At 36.7% G+C, this 12,242-nt stretch overlaps 1 protein-coding gene across 1 annotated transcript in view; it reads left to right on the plus strand.

The window, feature by feature from the left end:
- The first annotated feature begins 4,810 nt into the window (after positions 1 to 4,810).
- The window catches only part of Aspm (assembly factor for spindle microtubules), a 46,178-nt gene continuing 38,746 nt past the window's right edge, over positions 4,811 to 12,242 (plus strand). Inside the window, 3 exon segments of the mRNA XM_076872933.1 lie at positions 4,811 to 5,107; positions 6,775 to 6,918; positions 7,077 to 8,541. Of these exon segments, the coding sequence (XP_076729048.1) occupies positions 4,811 to 5,107; positions 6,775 to 6,918; positions 7,077 to 8,541 (1,906 nt within the window).

A 12,242-nucleotide genomic window follows, 5' to 3' on the forward strand; every position in this document is an offset into this window, starting at 1 on the left:
CTAGATACTTGGATGCTTTGTTGATGCAGTGGAACCCTGAGCTTTGCCATAGTTTCTCTCTTACCACCTGGCCTAAGATAGTGTTAATATTATACAAACACTTAAATACAAACTGCTTTATGTTTTCTGTACTGAATGAACAGGGCAAAAAAATATTTTCCTGGACAGTAACCCATCTAGCTTTTTCACTGGCAAAATTAGCAAGGTAAGTAGGTATATGGATGTAATCACTAGTCCAACATCCCTCAAGTCTTGACAATAATCTCTGGATTAGAAGGAAGGAAGGGGACGCATGGTCAGAAGCTTCTACTTGACTAGCATAATATCCCTTGCTTCTTGGATCTAAGACCCAGCTTAAAAATGCTGTCAGGAACTATTCCCATTTTTATTCTGGAGCTAGATGGATCCAATGGACACTCTGTGAAACAGACTTAGGCCTAGATGCTATTTATCTCCTGATGTCTAGAAGCTCCTTCTATGAGCTCTGGTCCATGGTAGCATTGTTTTGTGAAGTGTATCAGAAAGATAGAGCCATCACTTCATAACCAGTGCACAGTCTGGTTATTCCTCTCTCCTCCATCCATAGTCACATTGATAAATGGCTGCAGTTCTCTCTCAGGAAAGTTTAAATGATGATTTAGGACATATACTTATATTCATTTTGAATGTTTCTTTCTCATAGGTGCAAGACCTTTCCTTAGTCAAGTAGTTTGTGTCTGGGCAAGAGGCTCTAAATCGCCACAATACTAACTTCAGTTTTTCCTTCATAGATGTTGTAATTTACACACACACACACACACACACACACACACATTTATATTTCAAGCAGCAGCATAATCCACTGCTTATCTTATTTCTAGGGATTTTCTATCAATTAGCTACTGCCACAAATCCATACCTCTACCATTTAGACCTTGGCATATTATGGTAAGTTCTATCATACCTGCTGTGTTAAGTACCAACAAGTCTTGGCCACTTGTGGGTCCTATCATCCACTTGAAGATCAGAGAGGCTGTTTTCATTGTAGCATCCTCTATCATCATTTCTGTCATATAGAGAACAGGATGCTATTCTTCATATGTGTTTTCAAGAATGCTCGAGTTTCACAGCAATGCATTTCTTAAAGCCTCAGTTGAAGGAAGGATTCTGAGGTGGGGGGAATATGTATGTTTAGGGGTGGCTAGGTTGCACTTATAGATGTTCTACAACATTTCCATGTTCCTAAACCTTTGGAATTTTTATTCTACAAAATAAAAAAGGTAGATAACTCACTGTAAACCACTACTGAGTTCAACTTCCAATCAATGAATCACAAGTAGTAAAGCCAACCCGTAAAATTATTGTTCCAATGCATTAAATGGCAAAGTGTACCCATGACAATTATTTCTGATTGTTTCTTAAGATTTTTCCCCTTGGTTTAATACCATTATAATCCACTTTAGACTATCAAAATCTTGTAACTCTTTTGGTATGCAGTACAGGTTATTTCCTCTCACAGTAGTTGTCACATTTACTTTTTCTGCCCATGTTTTATTTTTTTGCAATCTGAGTTAATAAGCGATCATGGGGAGGGGAAAATGCTGAAAATTGACATTGACTTTGTGAGTCCCTGCTCCAGGTGCAATTCTTAAAAAATAAGGAAGCCCTCAAATTGACATAGGGTGAAGGGGGCTGCCTGTGCTGGAAAGGGAAGTTTACAGAAATAAAGAGGATTACAGTTCTCAGCCTTGTCAATTCTCCAAATGTCACTGTTAGTCAGCCTTCTGCCACCATAATAGATTGTGAGATATAAAAAGAGAACAGGATTATTTTGGCTCAGTTTTTTTTTTTTTTTTTTTTTTTAAGTTTCCAGTCCTTGAACAATTGGCCCTGTTTCTTTGGGCCTGTGGTCACACTTCATGGCAGGAATATGTGGTAGAGCAAAACAACTCAGCTCATGATTAGTGAGCAAAAGACAGGAAAAGAGAGGTGGGAGTCCCACTATTCCTTTTAAGGGGCATGCTCCCCAATGACCTGAATACCTCCCACAAAACACTATATCTTACAGGTTCTACTACTTCCCAGTAGCTCCTCACTGGGGACCATGTCTCTATCTCATGGACTGTTGGATGAACATTCCAGATCCAAAATATGATAGTCACCATACCCAATCCCAAGGAAATCCTCCTTCTCCATAAAACCTTTTACCTAGTCTAAAAGAATTAACACTGTAGAGCATTTAAATAGTGTTGTTAAATTTGTTATCCAATCCTTGGATTTACTATCAGATATTTGTGTTTAATTCTTGACCATTTTTCCTTAAGAATACAGAAAGTGAGGGACTTCTTCAGAGTTTCATAGATGCCTCTTGTTTTCAGAAAATATGTTCTTAGCTGTTTGTTTCATAGATTTTCATCTTATTCCCTACCTATGCTCTCTAGGGTAGCCAGACAAAACTAAGTAACATTATAATCTTTATAATCATTTATAAAGTGTTGGCATAGCAACTAGATGTCACTGCCACTTGATATTTGAATGAATTGCTCTCCATATATACTACATTTCATGCTCCCATCAGCAATAATTTGAATAATCATGATTCCATTACATACCTCAGACTATCATGATGTTTTCCCCTAAAGAGGTTATGCCTGAGCTCTTCAAATATGATCAACTCAATTGTAGAATTCCCTGAGGCCACTATTGTATCAATCAATAGTGATTGATTTTTTTGTGACCAAACTTTGTTTGGGTCACAAAGTTCTCTACTCCAATTTAGTATAATTCAAGGAAATTTTAATAAAGGGACTATTTGCAAACACGTGACCAGATCTAAGGACATCATAAGTGATAGTGCAATACCTTAGGACTAGTAATAAAATGGTATTCTGACCCTCAGGTCCAAAGTTGTGAAGGGAAAGTCCCATCTGGAAAGGGTACCTCTAAAGCTATGTGTGAGGTTTAATGTTGAGAAAGCCAGCTAACACTCATGGAGGAGCAATTAGGAAAGAGAAGTACTCTCACCTTCCTCTACTGAGGCAAATGAGAAACCACAAAGTGAGAAAACCCATTGGTTTAGCCAATAGAGATTAGCATATTAAAGCAAAATGCAGAATGGAAAAGATTGGAGAGTAGAAAGGAAGAGGCAAGTAAAAAATATTCAGTACAATTCATTCTATTTTTTTTAAAAATATAAGCCAACAGTGTTGCTTTATGAGAAACCCATGAAGCATAGAGTAAATATGAAAAATTGTGCTATTAACACATTGAGTTGAAGCCAAAATTTGAGTGTCTTAATATAAGGAGGATTTATTTGAAATACTAATTTGATAAGTAACATTCACAGTAATAAGCAACATATATATGTTATATATATATATATAATGCATTTGAAAATAATTGTAATTCATATTAGCATTTTTATTAATTGTGCATCAGTACTGTAGGATTTTAAAAAATCCTCTGGACATTTTTTTTACATGTTGATGGATCTTTATTTTATTCATTTATTTTAGTGGTGCTGAGAATCGAACCCCGTGCCTCACACATGCTAGGCAAGCACTCTACCACTGAGTCACAGCACCAGCCCTCTGAACAACTTTGTTTACATATTAAGGTAATTGTTCAAACTCAGGTCAAATGTGGTGTCATGAACATAATTTCACACATTATCTTCCTCATTTTGTTTTTCCTCTCAGTCTTTTCTTTCTATAGATTTTGTGTAACCATACATCTATACATTATTACTGTTTTTTAAGTTTCTGCTGCCTTTAGAGGCAGTACATTTTAGAGGATAAAAGCAAGACTGTGGCCAAACTAGGGATACATATCCTGGCTTGCTACTTTCTAATTAGCTGTATGCTCTATAGTCCTCATCTATAAAATGCAAATAATGATAATTATGTCCCATGAGATATCTTGTAGGATTCAAGTTTGAGATAATTATGTAAAGGGTTTGAAACTGTTCCTGACATACAGTAATATGTGAGCTAAAATCATTATTATAAAAATATTAATATAAAAATCAGTGGTTGTTTGTCAAGAGAATTTTCTATCCAAACCATCATTTATGGATTATTGGGAATCTTAGCTTTTATTTATCTAGTATTGCTCCCAGTATCTGGAGGTAAGAAACAGAGTGTACATGTAGTGAGCTTCTGCAATGGCCAGCCACTAAAATAAGCATGTTTACTAAACTGTCAACTTAATTGTCTTTATATTTTTCCAATTCAGCCCAGAAAACCGCGGAAGTTCATCGATGTAATACTGGGCGTGGTGGATCAGATGAGTGGACTGACAAACTATTTTGCCCACTCAACGGTTTTATCTATGTTTGTGCCGCGCAACCGCAATGATTCCTACTTTTACTGTGGAAATGCTGTTACTATCTTCCCTTTATCATAACCTGTTTACAAACTCAATTTCAATCCTAAACCTGTGCGTTTCTTTTCCTCTGCAAAGAAGGACTGGCGGGTCCCATGCAATCATTTAAACGAGGCGCTGAGGTTTCATTGGCCAGAAGCTGCTGCTCATTGATTGGCTCCCTGGTGTTGTGGGCGGAGCGCGGAGGTGCCCATTGGCGGAGGCGAAAAATTTAAACGGAGGCAAAAGGCAGGTCTAGTTTTGCTCCGTGACTTGAGTTTGCGAGTTTGTGGGGTTGGTACCCTTTTTATTTCTAGGGTGTCGGCTTCTGGAAAACAAAGCGGGGTAAATTCGCTCCGACCATTTCCACGGCCGCGGGGTGAAGCGGTCAGCGTTGGTCGGAGGTCCCTGCTCCGGAGCAGCCTGGTAGGGGGTAGGGAAGGAGGCCGGGTCGGGGTCTGAGGCTGCCATGGCGAACCGGCGAGTGGGGCGAACCTGCTGGGAGCTGAGCCCTACGGAACGCCGGCCGCCGGCGGGGCGGCGGGAACCAGCGGCCCAGGAGGAGGCGGCTTCCCCGCCGACGCTGTCTCTCAGCCACTTCTGCAGGTCCCCTTTCCTCTGCTTCGGAGATGTCCGCCTGGGCGCCTCGCGGACGCTGCCCCTGGTCCTGCACAACCCTAACGAGGAGGTGGCTGAGGTGGAGATCTCCCACTTCCCGGCCGCGGACCTGGGCTTCAGCGTGTCTCAGCGTTGTTTCGTGTTGCAGGTATGTCGTGGGGTGGGGCGTGCCTTGGGCTGCGCTTTCTACCCTGTCCTTCCCGCCGCCTTCCTCCTTAGGGATGAAGCTTGGGAAAGGAATGACAAAAATACCCTCAGAGAATAAAGGCAGAGTGTGGTGGCCCTTGACACATTTTTCCACGCACATATATAATATTAGGGCACTCAGTTACTTGGGCGGTGACAGTGCATCGAGGCATGCCTACTTATCTTTAACAGCATTCTAAGTAAACTTTATGTTAAAAAAAAAAGGCATTTAAAAATATGCTCCGGGTATTTTTAAATACTTTTGGTGTTTTTAAAATAATAGTTGGCACTAAGAGTGCATTCAAATTAATTTTATGACATTTGTTTCAAGAACCTCCCAAGTAGCTTTTACAGCCTGCTTTGGCCAAAGTACTAGTCCCATTCCCATCACCACAAAAGAGAAAATTTGGTTCTTATTTTGACTGATGTGTCCTTTTAATTGAATAGATCCTTGGAAAGCATGAAATCATTAACTGGGGGAGTCTAGATGGCTAATAACCACTTCATAAGGCAGTAGTCAAATCTGAGGTCCATTGCCTTCTGTGTCACTGCTCATCTGCACTTCAGAACCTGGCTGGTCTTGTTTATAAATGACTGCTTTTCTTCCTATGGAAAGTTAGATTTCTGTTCTGTATAGTGATACTTTTACTTTTTTTTTTTTTGTTGTTGTTGTTGTTGTTATAATGTAGAAGTAAAGTTCTTGTTTTCAGAGTAAATTGTTTTACACAGTAAAGATTCTGTATTTGTATTTTCTAAAACAAACTGCTTATGATGTTATATAGATTTACTTTTCAAACAAAAAACTGTTTTTTTCCTCTGACAAACAACCAAGGTTTTGTTTGTTTGTTATTGTTGTTTTGTCATGTCAGCGTTTGGCAGATTCTACTGGACAGGCTGTATGGTGTAGATAGATATTAAAGTCTAAACTCTGGAGCCAGACTACTTGGGTTCTAATTATTAGCGGTATGACTTTGACAAAGTTTCTAGACATTGGTCACTTCATAGTTAACCAGTTGTATGAGATACCTGCAATTGTTCCTGAAACATACAGATTGTTTAAGAAAGATCAATTTTATGATGTGGACTGTAGAGGAGTTTGTGAGAAAGAGGAAATTTAGTTGACCATCTTTATGTTTCTTTTTCCACAAAATCTTTATAATACAGGACCATTATATTTGAAATAGAAGTACTGCACATGATAAAGGAGTAGACATTTCAATTTGTTTTTTAAAGCCACTCAATTAAAATGATCTGGAGACTATTCTATTGCTTTCATCCAGTTAGATTTTTTTTTTAATTTTTTTTTTTTTAGTTGTCAATGGATTTACATGTAGTGTTGAGAATTGAACCCTGTGCTTCACACATGCAAGGCAAGAGGTCTACCACTGAGCCAGGACACCAGCCCCCATCCAGTTGGATTTTATTATAGTTTTATGTTGTTATGAACCCTGTTAGTGCTGGTGACTATTTTCATTATAATGAAATGAGCAGATCAGGTGGGAAAAATATATTTGACTTCCCAAATGCTTTTAGGATTTTAGAGTGTTCATGAATAATAGTTGTATGGTATGCTTTGATTATTTTAATTATATTGTCATAATCATTTAAAATGTATTCTTTTGATTGTAGCCTAAAGAAAAACTAGTTATTTCTGTTAACTGGACACCATTGAAAGAAGGCCGAATAAGAGAGATTGTGACATTTCTTGTAAATGATGTTCTGAAACACCAAGCCATATTGCTAGGAAATGCAGAAGAGCAGAAAAAGAAAAAGGTAATAGTTTAATCATTCTATAATTTACTCCAAGAAAATGTTTCATAATGTGTAAAAATTGTTTTGATGACAAGCCTGAAGTAACATGTATAAATTGCTTATTAAAATACTATTCAATGTTTTTTAATTTCATCAGTATATTTTGTTTGTTTTTACAGAGGAGTCTTTGGAATACCGTTAATAAAAAGAAAAATTCAGCCTCTTCAAGTTATAACAAAAAGATTTCAAATGATCAAAACGTTAACAAAACATTTTGTGTTTCTCAAAAAGTTGACAGAATTAGGAGCCCACTACAGGCATGTGAAAATCTGGCTATTAATGAAGCCTGTTCTCCAACAGAAAATAGTTCTTTAACCCTTGAAGAACATAAAATACCTATATCACCTATTAGCCCTGCTTTCCAAGAATGTCATGGTGAAATTTGCTTGCCACTTTCTGTACGTCGGTCTACTACCTACTCATCTCTTCTTGCATGTGAAAATGAGGAACAGTTAAAAGTAGAAGATGCCACCATTTCAAAAGATTTTAATTTTAATGAGGAAGTCATAACTAAAACTTCCTTTCAAAGTGAGGAGAATAGTAAACTTATTCTGACCCCAAACTGTTCTTCAACTTTGAACATTATGCAAAGTCAAGCAAATTTTCTAAGTCCAGATTCTTTTGTAAGTAATAGTCATACAGCTAATAATGAAGTAGGGTTAATGACATTTCTTTCATCAGATACACTTAAAAAAGATAATTCAGAGTCTGTGAATTTGGAATCCAAAAGTATACATGAAATTTACAGAACAATTTTAAGTCCAGATTCTTTCGTAAATGATAATTATGGAGCAAATCAGGATCTAGAGTCAGATTCAGTTAATCCTATTTTATCCCCAAATCAATTTGTAAAAGATAACATGGCACATATATATACCTCTCAGCAAACATGTAAAATATTATCATTATCAAATGAAAATTCTCAGATTGCCCGGTCTCCTCAGCACTGGAGAAAAAATGAAGTTTTGCCATGTAGTCCTGAATATCAGGGTTCAAAAACACCCAAGCCTAATTTTGAAGAACTAAATCCTATAGAAGTGAAGTCAAGTTACTACAATTTTAGAAAACAAATTCACCCTAAATTTTCTGCAGTTCATGATGTTTCTCGTTATAGCCATAATAAGCAACATAAGAGACGCCCCATACTTTCTAACACAGTTATTAAAAGGAAGACCACCATTGCCAGAGAAAATCAAACTGAGATTAATAAACCAAAAGCAAAAAGATGCCTCAACAGTACAGTAGGTGAATGTGAAAAAGTAATAAATCACCCCAAAGAAACAGAAGCTTTACATTCTCATCTTCCAATTATTGATTCAGTATTAAGTAAACCTAAGTGTTATAAAAGTGAAGTAACTAATTCAACGACAGCTTTAGTTGCTTGTAAAAGAAAAAGTGATGGAAACATGGAAGATACAAATGTGAAGGTTGCTATTATAGAACATATGGATATACCCAAAATCAAAAGAATCCATTTTTCTCCCTTGGAATCGAAAACATCAACTGTTAAAAAAATAAAGATGACAACACCAATCTCAAAACGTACTAGCAACAGAGAGAAATTAAGCCTTAAGAAGAAAACTGGTGAGTATTATTTATAAAATCTCTAGTGTATTTTCTGTTTTGGTTTAGTGAATCTGCTATTGATAAACTTATATTAACTTGTACTTTTCATTTGTCAAATTGCTCAGTGGAAGACAGAACAAATAGTGTGGGACTAATTTCTGAAATTGTTGCAATCTTGTCTGTTAAACTTTGGGTATTTTTTAAAATTTTATTTATTTATTTTTTAGTTGTAGATGGACACAATACTTTTATTTATTTTTATGTGGTCTTGAGAATTGAACCCAATGCCTCACATGTGTGAGGCAAGCACAGTCCCACTGAGTCACAACCCCAGCCCAAACTTTTGATATTTTACTCATGAATTTTCTGCAATAATTCTGTTTTTTAAAAAATATTATATCCAAATATTTATCTCAATTTGATATTTTTGGTACCTCCTTAAGTTTTACACCCTAAGAAAGTATTTGACATGTCTTGCCTTAGTCCACGCCCTAACTAGAAGACCCAGTGAAGTTCCTGGCCCACATACTACCATCCGAAAGATTGTAGGAAAGACCTTTTCATGTCCTGTGCTCCTGATAAGCTTACTCTGTCTTCGCCTCTGCCCATCCACTAATTGGAAATGAAGATAGGTCCCTAGAGTTCTCCATTTCTTAGAGAAGAATATTTTTCCTTTTCTAGTATTCACAGCTTTATCACACTGCCTCAGAAGCAGACAGGATTAATCCCATCACACTTTTAACCCAAAATACCTCTTCTGACAATCAAGATCCAAGCAGGAAAGTAACCCACACTATGTATTTTACCAGATAATTTGGAAGAATTCTAGGCCTCCTAAGAAATATACACATCTCTCATTTGAACATCCCTCAATTTGAACTGTTTTCTTTCTCCTATTCTGTAAATCCTTCTATATCCTTTGGACTCACTGTTCTTCATTAGCACTTCTTTGCAAACATTCTCCTACCTTGTTACCCTGTTGCAGCCTGACCTTCTCTTGACAACAGTGCTTTCTTATAATCCTCTCAAGTTCTGTCTGCATTCTCTCCTACTTTTATGATTTTGGAGCTCCTGCTGGAATCTTCTAATATCTACTTTTTATTTTTTATCTATTTCCAAACTAATATCCCCTCTCTCCCTTAAAAACAAGCAAAAAGAAAATAACAAAATAGCTTAAAACTCATTTTTCAGACTTTCTCACCTCTGTCCTCTCTTGATGCAGAGAATGATTCACTCTCAAAATTTTGAATCTTGCTTATTATACTTTCTCTAAAACTACTACTATTATGATTTCAAAATCATTTTCGAATATCTTTCTAATACTCTGGGAATTTAGTTCCAACCTCCTTAGGTCATGCTCTCCTAAAAGCATCTTAATCTCCAGCATCTATCTCTATAAGTTCCACATTTCCTCTAGAACCCAACTTCAACATTGTTTATACCCCACTGTACACATACAGTTCTTTAATCCACCACTGTTTCCATGGCCCTCATCTCTGACCTATCTATCTTTCCTAATTCAGCTTGAATTCCATGGTTCAACATAAGCACTTCCTCTGCCTTCCTTCCCTTCATTGTCCATGCAGCAAATTCCAACTGTATTTCAGTCTAACTTTGCCTACTCTATGCCTGAACCTTGCTTGGTTGTTCTTTATTACTACAAACCCCAAGTAATCCCTGAACTCTTTTTATGGCTGTATTTTCCTGGCTTATTAACTTTGCTATAGGGTACCTCACCTTTTTCTCCTGAAACTTCTCTTTCCTCCTGTCTCATGATTGATAATAGTAGCTGACATTTACTGAGTTCTTTTATGTGTCAGACCTAGTTGTGAGTGCCTTACTATTACCTCTTTTAATATTTATGACATTCATGTGCAGTAAATGTTATTTTTACCCATAGCACAATTTTACAAATAGGTACATTGAGACTTGAGTAATTTGCCCATTTTACAGTCAGTCAGTGATAAAGCTGGGGTTCTACCCCAGGTAATGTCAGTTCTGTGATCCTCATCCAAGCTGATGACCTGTTTCCTATTTCACTGAGGGAGTAGAAATATAGATGCTTCTCTATTTATTAAGGATTACATCCAATAAACCCATTATAATCGACCTTAACAAGAAAAGTTTCAATAAAATAGCAAAAACTGATTGAAGTGGATTCAACAATTTTAGGTGATGAATTGGAAATAACTAATAAAGCTCCTTTCAAAATTATGTTTTACTTCAGAAAATAACTTTTAATTAAGTATAATCTATATGCAAAAATTATACAAATCAGTATATAACTCAGTGAATGATCACAAAGGGAACATTGACTCTATTAAGGAGTTTTGCTTAAAAGAAAATGTAAGCAACATAAGCATAGAGCATAGACTGAAGGGATAAATGGTCAGTGAGTTCCACACTGTAAATCCAGTGATTATTTCTCAATCTTTTTTTTTTTTTTTGTATTGGGGATTGAACCCTGGTACATTTAACCACTGAGCCTCAGCCCTTTCCTGTATTTTATTTGAAGGGTCTGGCCAAGTTGCTTAGGGTTTCCCTTAGTTGATGAAGCTGGCTTTGAACTCATGATCCTCCTTCCTTAGCCTCCCAAAGTGCTGGGATTACAGGCGTGCACCACCATGCCTGGCTATTCTCAATCTTCATCTTGAACTATTTGTAAACAGTTTGGAGCCTTGAACCTCTATCTTCTTGGAACATTTTATCTTGCCATTCTCATTCTCCTGGTTTTCTTCCTTCTTCATTGACTGCTCCCTTTCAGTTTTCTTTGTGGGAAGTTTCTTATTTCCCTTACGCTTTGGATTACAGAGGGCTAGTCATTAAACATTTTTATATTTTTACTCATTCTCTTAATGATCTCATCTATTATTTCTCAATAGTGAGGCCCAAAGCTGTGGAATTGTCCTTATTTGTGTTTCTCTCTCATCCTTTCTTTATAAACTCAAATGCACATCTGATTCTAAACTCAGTCCACCAACAAATTTTCTCTTTCCTTCAAATATAATCATAATCTGATCACTTCTCACTCACCATTGAATGGCACCGTTTGGGCCAGTATTTGTCATTGCAGGATGTGCAAACAGATATCCTTGCTTTCACCCTTGACTTTTCCATAGTCTGCGTACCCACATACTACTTTTAAAATATTAGGGCTTGGACTGTTCAGTTCCATAACATCTAATGACTTCCTGTTCCAGTGAAAACCAAAATTCCTACAATGGTTTACAGGTCCCTATAACATCAATATTATGACCTTTTGACTTTCCAGCCTCTTACTTTTCTCTTTCCCTTGCTCACTGATTTTTACCACTTTGGCTTCCTTGTAGTCCTTGAAACTTCAAATATGCTCTGTCCTCAGGGTATTTGCAGTTTGTTGTTTTCACTAACTAGAATGACCTTTTTATTTAGTTCACTCATCATCGTATCATGTTCAAAACAGTGACTTGACCCAGGTTCTCAAATGCTACCAAATATTAGAGTCACAGTTTAAACTTAGGTTTTCCTAGCTACAACATAAATGTTTTTTTTTTTTTTTTTTTTCACCATTCTTGTTAAACTATTGGGGTTTAAATGGAAGAAAAGCTAAATAAAAGTTTTTATTTGGGGTAACGACCAAGGATTATAGTGATGGCACAATGGGATTCACTGGCTTCAAAGTTCTGTGCCAATGTATAATTATTAAAACAACTCTTCTAATTTTCCACTATGTGGTGTTT

Source organism: Callospermophilus lateralis, chromosome 13 (assembly GCF_048772815.1).
Source record: "Callospermophilus lateralis isolate mCalLat2 chromosome 13, mCalLat2.hap1, whole genome shotgun sequence".
Taxonomy (NCBI): domain Eukaryota; kingdom Metazoa; phylum Chordata; class Mammalia; order Rodentia; family Sciuridae; genus Callospermophilus; species Callospermophilus lateralis.